Source organism: Meriones unguiculatus, chromosome 16 (assembly GCF_030254825.1).
Source record: "Meriones unguiculatus strain TT.TT164.6M chromosome 16, Bangor_MerUng_6.1, whole genome shotgun sequence".
Lineage (NCBI taxonomy): Eukaryota > Metazoa > Chordata > Mammalia > Rodentia > Muridae > Meriones > Meriones unguiculatus.
Genome location: NC_083363.1, coordinates 15,039,765 through 15,055,218, shown reverse-complemented (window position 1 = coordinate 15,055,218; position 15,454 = coordinate 15,039,765). Strand labels below are relative to the sequence as shown.

At 42.7% G+C, this 15,454-nt stretch overlaps 1 protein-coding gene across 5 annotated transcripts in view; it reads right to left on the bottom strand.

Moving 5' to 3' along the window:
• The window catches only part of Bicc1 (BicC family RNA binding protein 1), a 224,220-nt gene that overhangs the window by 84,809 nt on the left and 123,957 nt on the right, over window positions 1–15,454 (bottom strand). For all 5 annotated transcript variants that reach the window (XM_021649788.2, XM_021649790.2, XM_021649792.2 and 2 more), the window contains exon 3: window positions 11,520–11,589. In XM_021649788.2, coding sequence (XP_021505463.1) covers window positions 11,520–11,589 — 70 coding nt within the window. The remainder of the gene's footprint in view (window positions 1–11,519; window positions 11,590–15,454) is intronic.

Here is a 15,454-nt window from a genome sequence, read left to right as displayed (position 1 = left end):
CGTCCATCTTGGTAAGAGGCTGGATGCCAAGACAAGGAAAATCATTCCCAAACCTGAATGCTCTTATTTTTGAAGCCCTCTAGAAATGGAGACAGGGCAGAAATGGAACACGAGCCAACCCCAAATAACATACTGAAGTTACTCGTTCTTCGTTGGATATAAGAAATTGGAAACAATTCGGAAACTTTTGCCATTAGACTAGGGAATCAAAGCCCAACACAGAAACGAAGCCAAACAATTTATTGGGTATCCTTTCTACCCTGCCAAGAAAACTCTGGAATTTGATGACTCTCGTACAATATTTGTAACGATGTCTCATGTCCTGACAAAATAAACACAGACACACATTTTCATGCTATTAAAATCAAAGGTCTAACCTTCGGGTAATTTACATTAGCATTCCAATGCACTACACATTAAAATGCACCTTTTTTTTTAAGCCTTCAAAAATCAACACACTGCTATTTTAATGTCAACTCACTTCTTTGCAGTTTGGAATGGACATGCTCCATGAATTACTTACACTATCAACAGAAGGGCACAAGTAGTTTGAGCGAGACAGAAATGCTAAGAAAACTTCACCTGGGTAGAAAAACCACTCAGAGTCAACACTAGAAGCAAAATGAGCAAGCCACTACCATAGGGAAAGGATGTGATCAACTGGGCAGAGGAGGGAAGGGCGGTTTTCAGTAGGATATCAACATTCCATCAACACATGAAAAATGCTTGGCCACTCTACTCATCGGGAGGCGACTATGAGAGCAGCAGTACTTAGCACTTGGGTATCAGAGGCCGGGAGAATGCCATGCTGGCCAATTTGGAGGAGCCATCTCTCCCTTCAGAATTCAGTGTCCACATGGTGGGAACCCAACAGCCATTTGGAAGATGAAAATCTGGAAAATACTGGAGTTGCTCCCATGCTGTGGCCTAGGAACTCCACTTATGAAACTTTACGAAACCTGAAGACATATGTGAGCACACAGATGACTTGGGCTGTAAAAGAAAGAAAACAAAACCTCCTAGCCATGGACACAGATTTGTGAGTTACATTATTATCTGGTCACCCTTTACATGCATACAATGATATTCTCAAACAGCTACAAAAAAACGAAGAGTTATTTGCGTCCTTACCAGGACAGTGTCCTTGCATTACTTTTCTAAGAAAATCTGATTGCAAAACTATGTGTTAAATGAGCCTATCTTCAAACAACAGGAAGACACAATGTCAGTGTAGATCAAGTAACCAAGCCAAACATACTAGGCTATGGCTTTATTTTTACTTCAGGGAGAACTTATTTTGCTTTAAGAGTAATTTCTGGTAACAGAGATAGAAAAGGGAACGAACCTCCTCGTTCCTGAAATCTCTTTAATATCTTTTGATAAGAATGTCTCCTCCTTTCTGGATAGGAACTGAGCATTTTAACAAGAGTCCTCCCTCTTGATTAGTTTCTTTAGGTGTACAGATTTTAGTAGGTTTATCCTATATTATATGTCTATATGAGTGAGTATATACTGTGTGCATCTTTCTGCTTCTGGGATAGCTCACTCAGGATGATCTTTTCTAGATCCCACCATTTACCTGCAAATTTCATGATTTTCTTGTTTTTTATTGTTGAGTAATATTCCATTGTATAGAAATACCACAATTTGTGCATCCATTCCTCCACTGAGGGACATCTGGGCTGTTTCCAGCTTCTGGCTATTACAAATAAGGCTGCTACAAACATGGTTGAGCAAATGTCCTTATTGTGTACTTGAGACTCTTTTGGGTATGGGATAGGAGTGGTATAGCTGGATCTTGAGGAAGTGCTATTCTTCCTATATAGTTGTCTATATAGTGCTATATAGTTGTCTGAGAAAGCACCACATTGATTTCCAGAGTGGTTGTATAAGTTTACATTCCCACCAACAGTGGAGGAGGGGTCCCCTTTCTCCACAACCTCTCCAGCATGTGTTGTCTCTTGAGTTTTTTATCTTAGCCATTCTGATGGGTGTAAGGTGAAATCTTAGGGTCGTTTTGATTTGCATTTCCCTGATGGCTAATGAGGTTGAGCATTTCTTTAAGTGTTTCTCTGCCATTCTATATTCCTCTATTGAGAATTCTCAATTCCTATCCAGAAAGGCAAAGAGGATGGACATCAGAAGAAGGAGAAAAGAGGGAACAAGTCAGGAGCCTGACACAGAGGACCTCTGAAAGGCTCTGCCCTGCAGACTATCAATGCAGATGCTGAGACTTATGGGCAAACTTTGGGCAGAGTGCAGGGAATCTTAGGAAAGAAGTGGAAAACAGTAAGATCTGGAGAGGACAGGAACTCCACAAGGAGAGCAACAGAACCAAAAATTCTGAGCCCAGGGGTCGTTCCTGAGACTGATACTCCAAGTAGACTATGCATGGAGAGAACCTAAGACCCCTACACAGATGTAGCCCATGGCAGTTCAGTACCCAAGTGGGTTCCATTGTAATAGGAACAGGGACTGTCTCTGGCATGAACTGATTGGCCTGCTCTTTAATTACCTCCCCCTGAGGGGGAAGCAGCATTACCAGGCCACAGAAGATGACAATGCAGCTACTCCTGATGAGACCTAATTGACTAGGATCAGAAGGAAGGAAAAGAAGACCTCCCCTATCAGTACACTTGGGGAGGGGCATGCATGCAGAGGGTAGAGGAAGGGAGGGATTGGGACGGGAGGAGAGAGGGAACCACAGGGGGGATAGAAAGTGAATAAAGTGTAATTAATAAAAAATTAAAAAAAAGAATGTTTCCTCCTATCAAGGCCAGTATAAAAAATGCAGGACTGAGCACCAGCCCTGCTGTAATAGCTGCAAAGGGGGCACTGGGCGGAAAGAAGACACCATGATTTATGATCCTCAGCTAATGAGCAACGGCACATGATAGCTCAGTACTGTCAGTGACTGCAAAAGTCCTTTGTGGGAATCATTTAATTGCTACTGACAGGCCTAATGGATGTCACTAGAATCTGTTCCAGCAATGCCATGACTGACAGGGCAGGGGAAAGGCTGGGAAAGGGCCACACAGGATTTGGGAAGCCATTGAAGTGGGGTGCCAGCCCATTTCCAGTCCATGACAACCAGCAGCAGCAGCATTGGGACACCGTGCAATGATGGTCAGGAACCTGAGTGATTGTCACAGCTCTCACGAAGACACACGCCAGCAGAGAATGGTAGGCACAGGCATAAGAGCAAAGGCTAGAAAATCTGTCCCAGATCTCTAAAGCCAGAGAAATGAAGGGAACAAGCGAGTGACTTTGCATAGTTACTCACGTAATGATCACAAGATGCATTTTTAAGTGGACTGTTAATTCAATATAAAGCACATAAACTTCACCAACCCCTCCCATAAATGAGTTAGATCCTCTCTTAGCCTCAGTTATTAGTACACACACACTTATACACATACACACACATGCACACATACACTCACACACATGCACACACACATACATACATATACACATGAGTGCACACATATACATACACACATACATACACACATTCACATAAGTGCGTACACATACACAACATACACACACATACACATTCTGTGTGGGAATAGTAAACATTCTGTCAAGTAGGTTTTGTAAAGAAACCAAGATGTCCTTTGAAGGGAACCTTGCTCAGTGCTGAAAAGAAATGAGTTCTCAAGGCCAGAGAAGACCTTGAGGAATACCTATATGCACACTGCTAAGTGGGGGCCAATCAGTAAAGTCCTACACAGTGGATGAGTGACAGATACACCTCAGGACTAAAAAAGAAGCCACAGAAGGCCATGGAGAACATGTAAGTGTGTGTTACCAAGAAAAGGAAGTCTCTAAGGTCTGGCCCTCATTTGCAATGTGCATTTAAAGTTCCTCTGCCGCCTCGGTGCCTAGAAGCTCGTGTTTTTGTTTTTTTTTTTTCTCCGTGAGCTCCCTTGTCCATGGCTATAACCATCCAGTCACCTCTTGGAGGATATCTCAGTGATCTCTATGTTATGATAATCATGAATAAAGTCCCTAGAGATACGCATGTGTGGGTTTTTCTGCAGATGTGAGGTTTTTACTCACAGCAGCACACCAGGAAGTGTAATTTCGGAATCATTTTGGAAAGGCCGTTTAGTTTTGCGTGAAACTGTTGTCCAAAATGTCTGTCCCCTCTTGCAGCCCATCACCTATGAATGAGAGCTCTGGTTGCTACACCGTATCACAAGCATTTGGTATTGTCAGTGCTCTGAACTTAAGCCATTCTAACTTGAGTGGCATCTCAGTTAAGGTACCATTCTCCCGGGACACAGATGTTCAGACTCTCACTTATCATCTATTTGTCCCCTTAAAGATAAAGTATCTATTGGGGTCTTTTGAGCACATTAGAAGCCATTTGCGTGGTTACCGATGCCTCTAAGAGGGCACAGTGTGTTCTGGCTACAGTCTTACCAGGTCTGCATTTTGTAGCTATGTCTCCTCATCTCTGGATTGTCCTAATGCTGCTTTCCCCTTTTCAATTATTTACTAACATTTCTATCTGATGCCAAATTAATGTGCTTCCTAGGTTAATGGAAAATGGCTATCAAAAAAAAATCTATGAAATCCTCAATTCTGTCCCTACTATAGAATAAGAGAGTCAAATGGACCCAACAGCTACCATGCAGCAGCTCTGCCGTGAACAGGGATATTGAAAAGAGAAAAAGGGAAATAACTGGACAAACTCAGGTCCTCAGGCTTGTTAACGGACTGCACAGCATTCCTGTCTCTCTCTGCCTTGCTGTGTGCTGTTTCCATGAATGTGATAATATGCACACTCAGAAACCTTCTCAGACATTTACACATGACAAAAAAAATTTACAATGAATTAGGCTTTCATGCCATAGGAGAGAAAGAACCAAATGGATATTTAAAGGTCACATTAGCGGTATAAGAATTTGATTATTTAAGTATACAGGAAGTATTAAGAGCTAGAAATAACTGTTTCCAAAACTAAAAAAAAAAAAAAAATGGAGAACAAAAATGTGGTGTGTACATGCCCGATGGGGTTTTACTTAGTTATGATGAAAAATGAAATTCTGTCAATTACAAGAAAATGGATGCAACCAGAAACCATATTGAGAGAAATAAGCCAGACCAAGAAAAGCCAGTATCACTAATTTCTCTCATGTGAGGAGACTAGATTTTAGACAAGTGGTTCTCAATCTGTGGGTCGTTGACCCCTTTGGAGTCCAAGGACCCTTTCACAGGAGTCACCTAAGACCATCAGAAAATACAGATATTTGCATTATGATTCACAACAGTGGCAAAGTTGCAGGTGTGAAGTAGCAACAAAAAGAGCTGTAGAGTTGGGGGGAGGGTCACTATAACATGGGGAACTGTATTAAAGGATCACAGCATTAGGGAAGTTGAGGACTGTTTTGGACAGTTACATAAATTCATTAGAGTAGGAAAGAGGGTGCAGGACTGCCTAGGGAAATTCACAGGAGTAAACAGGAGAGCAGGGCTGTTAGTCAAATCCACTACAGCCTTGGATAGAAACAGTGTAACAAAACCCACCACCTCACTCAATGAAGACACATCAAGGAGACGTTTATATATAAAGAAGAACAAAGGTCCAGCAGGAGAACTCAGCAGGTGAAGGAGCTTGTTGCCAAGTCAAACAGCCTGAGTTCCACCTCCAAGACCCATAAGCTGGGTGGGAGGCAAGAACAGACTCCCGCAAGTCACAGGTACACACAAACACATGCACACACATGCACAAATATAAATATAAATAAATAAACAACAAACAAAAAGAAACATGTTGGTTTGTAGAAAGAGGTAGAAATGGCTATAGGTTTGCTCTCCTAGGTCACTGTCTCTAATGGGGGCTGCTCTTCACTGCACATGACCTCTTCAGCTCTTGGTGGCCAATTAGAATCACCATGTGACAAGGCTGCAAAAATTCTTCCTGTCCAGAAGAAACATAAAGGTTGCTGAGTGGGTTTGATTCTACTTTCAAAGAGTTAAATAAAATAAAAATTAAAACAAAAAAAAAATAAAACTCTTTCAGGCAACTTGTAACAGATTCTGAGTTTAGCTTCCTCCCAAATCTTCCTTTTTGAAACAGTTTAAAGATTATTTAAAAGTTTCATCCTAAGGGAACAACATGAAATTGTCAAATTAAAACCCAAAGGCAATGAGACCCCAGTCTGGAGCAGTTCCCTGTTTGACTGTAAACTCTGAAAAGCCAGGCGTTAGTTATGAGCAGAGTGAGCCTGACTCCTACCCATCCTTGACCCCTGCAATTTCCAAAGACAGAGCATTATGAAGTTAGTGTGGCTATTGCTAGTTATTCTTGGCCATTGCCACCAGTAGGAGTCCTCAAAGAGCACTCTAGACTAAGGACAGGTACTTTCTCACAGGTGTGGGCAGAAAAAAGTATTCAGGAGGAGAGGGGGCCTTTGAGGCTCTAAAGAAGTCAGACCCTCGAGCCCAGGAGATGCCTCGGTGGGCGAAGCTCCTATATCACAAGTGTGAGGACCCAAGTTCAGACCCCATGAGCCTCGTGAAAGCTGTGTGTCACAGAGCACACCTGCAATTCCAGCATCAGGGACGGGGAGACATCTGAGGCCCACTGGCCCCCATCCTAGTCAGACTGGCAAGCCCTTACCACAGTGAACGACACTGCCACAGAGAAATGAAGTGGAGAGCCATCGAAGACATCAGACGTCAAACACTAATTTTCACACACGTGCTACACATGTACGTGCGTGAGGGAGATTATCAGGCAGTGATGCCCGGAACAGTGGCTGCCACTCACACAGGAAGAACACCGTTCTAAACCATGTTCAAGTCTCCTGTGCTTCGAGTGGCCCCTGGGTCACCATGCCCAAACGTGTGCTGAGGGCTGACTGTACACCAGAGACAAAGCAAGGACTGTAGCAATGAACACAGCCTGTGTTCTCTTGACCTCTAGAGAATGGACTACCAGGCCTGGTGCTCCACAGCCTTTCCTTGTCCCACACATAATGTCATAATCTAGGAATACACACATGCATGTGCCCAGCAATGGGTATGGCTGAAAGTTCCGTCAAAGAGAGTTTTCACATTCTGTTTTATGATTCATCTAGGCACGTTACAACTCACTTGTTAACTTTTTGATCCACTAACAGGTTACACACGCACTAATAGGAATACTTTGGTCCAGCATTGTGGGCCATATGTCTCGCTTCCCTCAAACACTGATGGCCAGCCATGTATGTTCTTTCTCTAAGACACTTCCCCTGGGAAACAGTAATGAGTGTGTGGCTTTTTGTCCTGCTGTGGTGACCTGTTTGATACATACCCATTTGTTCTAAGGGAACGTAACCAAAAACAACAAAAATCTAATGGAAATGTTGCTGATTCTCTTGTCTCTTCTGACAAAGGGAGAAGAGCCAGCTGTCCTGCTATTTATTTCCAAACCAGGACACACACCCAGCCATCTAGAGAATGCTGGTGTCCCTGCTGGTCCTATGGGGCATCCAGTAATATAAATTGCCACTGAAGCAATCCCTGTGGAGACTACTGTCTACCCAAGTTGTCTAACTCTGGAACAAAGCTTCATCAGTGCTGACCCTAGACATTTGGGGTTTGTTTCTGACTCCCCCACTTACCTTCACCAGTTTACAAAGAGATTGATGAACCCATTAAAAGCAAAAGAGAAGAAAAATATTTACCTAATTTAACAGAAAGACTCACTCAATCTGTGTTCGCAGTACAGCCATCCCACTGTGATAACTTCTCATTCCTGACCACCTTTATCTCTCTTAGGGCAGCTCTGACCGGAATTCCATTTGGAAAAGCAAACTTGTTCAAAACACTATTCATATTTTAATGAAGTTTCCTTTAATTTAAAATAGGCTATCAATCATAAAAGCATACTCAAAAACTGAAAGGACTGCCCAAAGTTATTACGGGTTAGTAAAACTTTATAGTTTTAAACACTTTAATCCTCAAATGCTGGTTTCACGAGCGCAGACCTCAAGCTCTTTCCATGTAAACTCTTTGGCTTCAAGGGCTTCAGTTTTATATTCTCCCACACAAAATAAATTCATATTGGAGAGAAGAAGCACAAAGTATTTATTTTTCTAAGCTGTGGCTCCCCTGAAGAGAATCTTGAAGTCACAGATTCAAATGCCTGTTGCTCAAATCTTAAATTCTCAACTCTTTCTGGCTTAATTCAACCTTCAGCCTTCCAATAATCCAAACACTCTCGGGAATAGTTATAAAAATTCTTTAGCCATCAGTCTATGTGTGTGAGTGCTGGCGCGCGCGCGCGCGCGCGCACACACACACACACACACACACACACGCATGCACATAGTGTGTGTGGCTGCCTATCTGTGTGTCTGTGTGCACTTTGAGAAAATACGCTGCAGAAAATAACTCCACTGAGACGCCTCCTACTCCATTCTACCAAGGTCGGAGGGAAAAGCAAGGACGGGGAAGAAGACATGAAAAGACATGAGAGGGAAACAGAAGAAGACAAAGCTGCAGACGCTTTTTTGCTCAGAGCTGCACATGCACAGAACACTGCCTGATCTTCATGGCAAGCGTCTTGCCGTAACTGAGCACGGAGATGACAGATCATCTGCAGCAGTGCGGCTCTTAGCATGCCAGGACAGACAGCATTATTGTAGCTGAGGGTGGCCTTCTCCAGTCTTCAGCTGTGGCTACCTCTACCCCTGGCCCTGACTTCACACTTCTCTCTCAGGTTGTGAGGTTTTTTTTTTCCCAAACTCTGTCTGACCCTAAGGACAACCAGAGGAACTTGTCAAGCACACAGATTCCCAGCCTGCCCCTCCCTGGGCCATCATCTAAGAACTACTGAGCTCCGCTTTCTAGAGAAGAATCTAAATCTTCTAACTGAAGCAAACTCGGGCTTCTGCTTTCTGCCTGTGTGCCAGGCAGTAACCAGAACTTCTGCCAAGGAGGCCGCACTGCACGGGCATCCAGGCAGCCCTGCTGATAAAGCGTACGGAGGGTTTAAAAGATAAGGTTTGAAGAGAGCTACTGGAAGCTGATTTGGAAAACACAAAACTAAATTCCAGTAAGGTGAAGGAGGAGGCAGACGGGGAAAGCGGGGGCCATAAAAAAATAAATAAAGTTTGTGTGGACTCAAATATTCAAGTAAAGCACTATAAAAGCAAGAGTAAAATATAGCACAAACCACAGGGCTGTCCCTCAACACCATCTGAGGTCTGTATACATCCCAGACCTTCACGTCACCATGAGGGTTAGATTTAATAATCATCTCGTACATGGCACGGGCCCAGGAATACGCACGCATACTTTTAGTTTCTTTAATAATGAGAGCTGGGAATGACAAAGGCTTAAAAACAAACAACCCTCTCTCTTACAACATGCAGGGACCAGAAGGCTACACCCCACCAGAGGAGCAAACAATTGCCTCCTCAGATCCCTCCTGCTGCTTAATTTTACTAGCTACAAAACATAGTGATGCTTAATCTCTGAATTAAACCATTTTAAAGAACAGGAATATATATACACATATATGTGTATATTCTATTATATATCAAGGAGGGGTGGGGAGGGGGTAGGATGTTAGGCCAAGAGCTGATTCATCAGCTTTGTGCTTAAATAATAACAGCAATCAAGTTGGCTGAACAGTACAGTCCCCTGAGGCCCACTCTCGACTCTTTTTCTCTTCCTTAGTCTCTTCTGGCACATCTTCCTTGTTGTGTAGCATACAGTCAGAGCACTTCATAAATAATAAAAAAAAAAAAGGAACATGAAGCGTGTGAGACCTGAGCCTGCAGGGGCCAAGCCTTAGGCACAAGTCCAGAGGTTAACATCAACCAGGTGCAAACTAACCCAAATACTCTAACACTGTCTCATCCCCAAAGCGTAATACATCATCAGGATGTGGGGTACGGCTGAGCACCCCAAAGAGCTGAGCCTGTTGGTGATGGAAGCCATTCCAAAAACATGACATGATTCTGCTCATCCCCACAGTTCCTAAGTCTCTAAAGTCCAAACCACATTTTGAACAATAATATTAATAATAAAAATTCATCCATTCCCCCCCCCCAAGAAAATGGGCGGGTGGGGAGGTGAAGCTCATCACAGATATAAGAACAAACCATCCAAAATCATCCCAAACTGCCCTAACATTCATATTTCCTCAGGGTTTTTCTTTGCAGACTGGCTAAATTTCATTTTTAGTAAGCCAGAAATGAAATAAATTTCATTTCTTAAGTAAAAACGCCTGACAACAGGGAACAGGACTCCAAGGTATGCTCAATCTTCAATTTTATTTTATTTTATTTTATTTTATTTTATTTTATTTTATTAACAGTCAAATAAGCAGATAAGTTCTCGCTATTGCATAGCAAGAACAAAATGGCTGGACATGTGACAAGAGGGCTCAATTAATTAGGAGCACCTTTTTTAGCATTAAACATATTTGTATCTTACAAGAAGACTTGGAACTAAGCGTGTCTGATTATGACAGTTCAACACTAATGCTCTCCCTTCCTTGCCACCATGAGATAAATAAAAAGGTGGAAGACTGAAGTTTCCATAGGCATGCCATGTTTGGCTAAAAACACTCAAACACACACTCACACACAAAGATGCAAAGTACTCTGCAATATTAATTCTATTCCATGAGAGGAGAACACGAAATGAGACTGAGGGAAATCTAGACTAAAACGAGGAAGGAAATTGGGACCCTGTGCAGTGTTAAAATGTCATTTAGCGAGAAGTCACAGGAGATGGAAAAAAAAAAGACAAACTGAACAGCAGCAACAAGAGAAAGGCCAGACTGTATGACAGGGCTCAGCTTGCAGGAATGTTATGATGGCATTTATATTATCCCCTGATGTCTACAGACATCTGTATTCTTCATTAAATATACACAGTAGGATTGCTGGAACTACAGTATATTTTAAGAAGAAAGAAAGAAAATCTTAAACACAGACTAGAAAGTTATATTTGAGAAAAACACAGGATCCGGGGCATAGAATCCCCTGGTAGGGGTAAGTAAATGGGTGTTTTCCTCTCATCTCTGACCATCTATCTACAAGTAGGCAGAAAGCAGGGGGAATGTCCAGTCTAAAATGCAGTGGGTCTAATGCTGTCAGGTAGATGAAGAAGGTTCATTCAAGAAGAAGTCTAGGGTTCATTCACATGGAAGAGAGGCACAGTAAATCTAGACAGTGATAACAAAAGAACTTTAAAGTCCAGACAGTGAGAACACAGGCTACAATCTCATGTAGAACTGCCATTCTTCATGGCTACTGATCTGACAGACATCCTTGAGATTACAGAGAAAATCCATTATGGTAACATTCTTTTTTATATAATACTATTATTTAAACATATTTTTCTGCTGCTGCAAAGCCACCTATTTATTTTAACCGTGAAAACCTTCCCCAAATATGGCTATCTGACAAGTATTTAAGGACAAAGGTGATTAGAAGAAAGGCTTATTTCTCCAGCAATTCCATAATATCACTTTTCAAGCATACCTACTCCCCTTCCCAAATTACCTTTCTTGGATTTGGCTCCAATCTTTAACTTGGACGGCCATGCAATCTGCGTGTTTGTTTCTTCCATGATCTGAGTCAGAAATCAAGAGAAAAATATTGACTTAATTAAGAACTTGTATTTACGGATAAGATTTTCACACATAAAAATTCTTATTCTTATATGTTTCTAGATTTGTGTTGATACAACAAAATGATCTCAGCTTAAAACAACGCAAACTTTTTTTTTAAAGCTTGAGGGAGGAAAAGAGATGTGTTTTTCTAAGCCCTAATCTATTGAGAGTGCCCAAGTCTGTGTTGTTCTCTTCCAGATTCCAGAATTTTAACAGAAACAAGACCTAAAAGTACATGGACAAGTAATTAACCCAGCATGTTGCCAGGACCATCAGAGATGCTTGTACTGAGCAAAATTCACCCAAGACCATTGTCAATACACCAGACATGGCTCTTGCAATACAAAACTACGAGTTAAGTCATATTAAATGAAGATTTCCTTCCATTCCCAATAAACGAACCCCCCCTGCATATTTGTATTTCATTAAAAGTGATGAAATGTTTCTCTTCATAAAGTTACATTTCCCATCATCCTTCAGGTGGGCCAAGAGTGTGTTTACAATGTAGTTCTTCCCACTCACACATGCAGGTAATACCAGCAGGAGGAATAGAAGCAAAGGGAGCCTAGCACACAGAGTGAGGGAGGACAGGCAGCAGACACTGGAAGTAAGGGAGGTGATGATGAGGCAGACAGTGAGGGAAATGAAGTGGGCATGGTCAGCAGCACAAATGAAGCCAACAAGTAATCCAAAAGGAATCAGAGTCTCCAAGGCAAGACATCCCTCCTTCCTTGTCAATTTTGCAGGCCAGTTCACTTTGTTTCCTTGGTTGATCTTGTTTTTTCAAGACAGGGTTTCTCTGTGTAGCCTTGACTATCCTGACTTGAACTCACAGAGATCTGTCTGCCTCTGCCTCCCGGAGTATTGGGATTACTGGCCGAACTGCAACCACCTGGCTGTTTACTTTGTGGCATAAACAGAGAATGGAAGAAAATAAGAACAAGCAATGTCTAGAACTAGCAGCAACCATCAGTCATTAATCTCTCAAAACAGGATAAAACTTATTTTTAACACGGATTTAGAGATGACTAAATTAATCAACGGGGAGACAACTGAATGCATTAAGAACACAAATGACAGTAACATTTCCTTCTCGGGCCTGTGTACCACACGAGAGAGTAAATGGTTCACACGGGCCACCCACAGCTGAGTCTACCTGTTCAAGCATCCGACAGCTCTCAGCAGCTACGCGTGGGTAACTGGCAACCTACCCATGCATTCTGTCTGTCCATTTTCCGGGGATGTTAGGAGTTGGGCTAACACGTGAAGATCCAAGAATCCAACATAGCAACTCAGATCTGATTTTTCTGGAAAAGTTGGTGGATTCGGCACAAAGAATTCATGGCAGCATTTGGCTGGCACAAGGGACAGTTGCCTGCTGTGGACAGGGCCAGTGGGCTCTCAGCTGCTTCAGGGCCCCACTGTGTCCCTGATGTGGAGGTCAAAGGTCACTTGTACGTTGCTGCCCAACTTGTTTGTAGTACTCACTGGTCACTTGGCCCAGTGTCTTAACACTGCTGTTTTTCTTGGAAAATATTTCTACTTGAAAGCACCAAAACAAAAACAGATCTCTCACTGTCTCTGCTGGGTCTGTATACTAATCTGACCCAGAAGAAAAGCAAGAGCCTCTTACCCTCAAACTTCTAAGACCTACCTGCCTCACCTTTGCTAATTAACCAAGTTGTCATCCACATTAATTTGGTTAGTTAACTCTATGTTACTGTTTTGTTTTTTTTTTTGTTTGTTTGTTTTCTTTGTGTGTTTTAGGTTTTTGTTTTTTGGAGGGAGTTATTTGCTTTTTGTTTTTCAGACAGGGTCTCACCTACACTGGCTTCAAATCTATAGCCTTCTTGCCTCAGCCTCCCAAATTCTGAGATTACGGAGAGTAGCAACCAAGCCCAACTCTTCAGGAGTATTAAAACAAACAAACAAACAAACAAACACTAAAAAGGAAGGATTGCTCAGTAGTTAAGAGCATTTGCTAGCCAGACACAGTGGCGCACACCTATAATCCCAGCATTTGTGAAGGCAGAGGCAGGCAGATCTCTGTGAGTTCGAGACCAGCCTGGTCTACAAAGCAAGTCCCGGACAGCCAAGGCTACACACAGAAACCCTGTCTTGAAATCGATGCACCCCCCCCCCCAAAAAAAAAGAGAACTTGCTGCTTCTGCAGAGGTCCTGAGTTCTATCCCCAGAACCCACAAGGCGGCTCAGACATCTACAGCTCCAGTTGAGGAGATCTGACACCCTCTTCTGGGCTCTGTGGGCCACATACATGGTGCACACACATACACACACACAACAGAAGGCAAATATTTCTGTCTTTTTAAAAATTATCTCTTAATTGAATAAATTGTAATTAATAAAAATAAAATTTTAAACAAAACAAAAAAATTATCTCTTCTGTTTTTTTTTCTTTTTTTAAATTCTTTATTAATTACACTTTATTCACTTTGTATCCCCCCTGTGGTTCCCTCCCTCCTCCCATCCCAATCCCTCCCTTCCTCCACCCTCTGCATGCATGCTCCTCCCCAAGTCCACTGATAGGGGAGGACTTCTTTTCCTTCCTTCTGATCCTAGTCAATTAGGTCTCATCAGGAGTGGCTGAGTTGTCTTCTTCTGTGGCCTGGTAATGCTGCTTCCCCCTCAGGTTTCCCCCTTCCCTCTTTTTTCTCCAAACCCTCTCATACACCCCTCCTTGCTCTCTTTCACATTCATGGCCCTTTTTTCCCCACTAATTGTTGTTTCATTCATATATGGCTAAGTATATATTTTTGAAAATGAATGAATAAATAAATACTGTCCTCTTTAACTGCCTCTACTCTTTAGCTGCCCAGTAGATGTTCCCTCCCTGCTTCACCACTTCAGGACCTGTGAGTCTACTGGTCTCTCTCACAAACCGTTCCATTCCAAGCTCCTTCTCAAACTCAGTCTTCAGCCATCACCTGCTCAAGCTATCATTCTTCCCATCCTGACATTATCCAGCTGGAATCACTCATGCTCCTTGCTATCCTTGCCTTCTTCCTTATCCTTATGTCAACCGAAGTGTCCTCTTGCCTTCTGTATTTAAAGAGGTCACAGTCTGAAAAATAAAAATTGTGCTCACCGCCCTGCATACAGTAAGCATCAGGTATGTTTGGCCAAATGACACTGCTAATGTCCTTATCTAGTTATCAACGTGGAGTCCGGTACCATTCTCAGGCAATTTCTAGTGTGCCGTGTGGAGCAAATTATGTGCCCGTTCTCAGCCTCATTTACCATCTCTGTTAAATTATTTGTTAACATCTACTGTTAGAGCAGTCGCAAGGACTTGAGAAGATGGGCAGAACTCTGACCCAGAAGAATGCTCACTGATGCTGGGAGCTAGAAGGAAATGAACTGGCTACCTGAGAAAGGGTGCAGAAACGGTCCCTCCCATAGGAGGAGTGCATTGAGGTCAAACAGACACATGGAAGAGCATCAGCCAGCACATGTGAGAGGCTTTGAGTCTCAGCTTGTGCTACCAGGAAGGCTCGGGTCTCTTGGCATCTGCCTGTATGGATAAGGCCCAAACAGACTTGAAGACGTGACATGAACCAAGACCATCAGGCTCCTGTGACTGGCTGTGATTTGCTATTGACAAATGACAACCAGGTGAAGCTACTGCAGGATGGAGTGACTTACTTCTGGGGAGTCAGAAGCTTCCCCCAGGAGCTTCTCAGGTAAGCTGACAACTCATGTCAGTCTCCTCAGGAATGGCAGGGGCAATGCTTTAAGGCTCTCAACCTGTGGGGCGCGGCCCTCAAAAGATCATCAGAAAACAGGGGTATTTACATCTTGATTCGT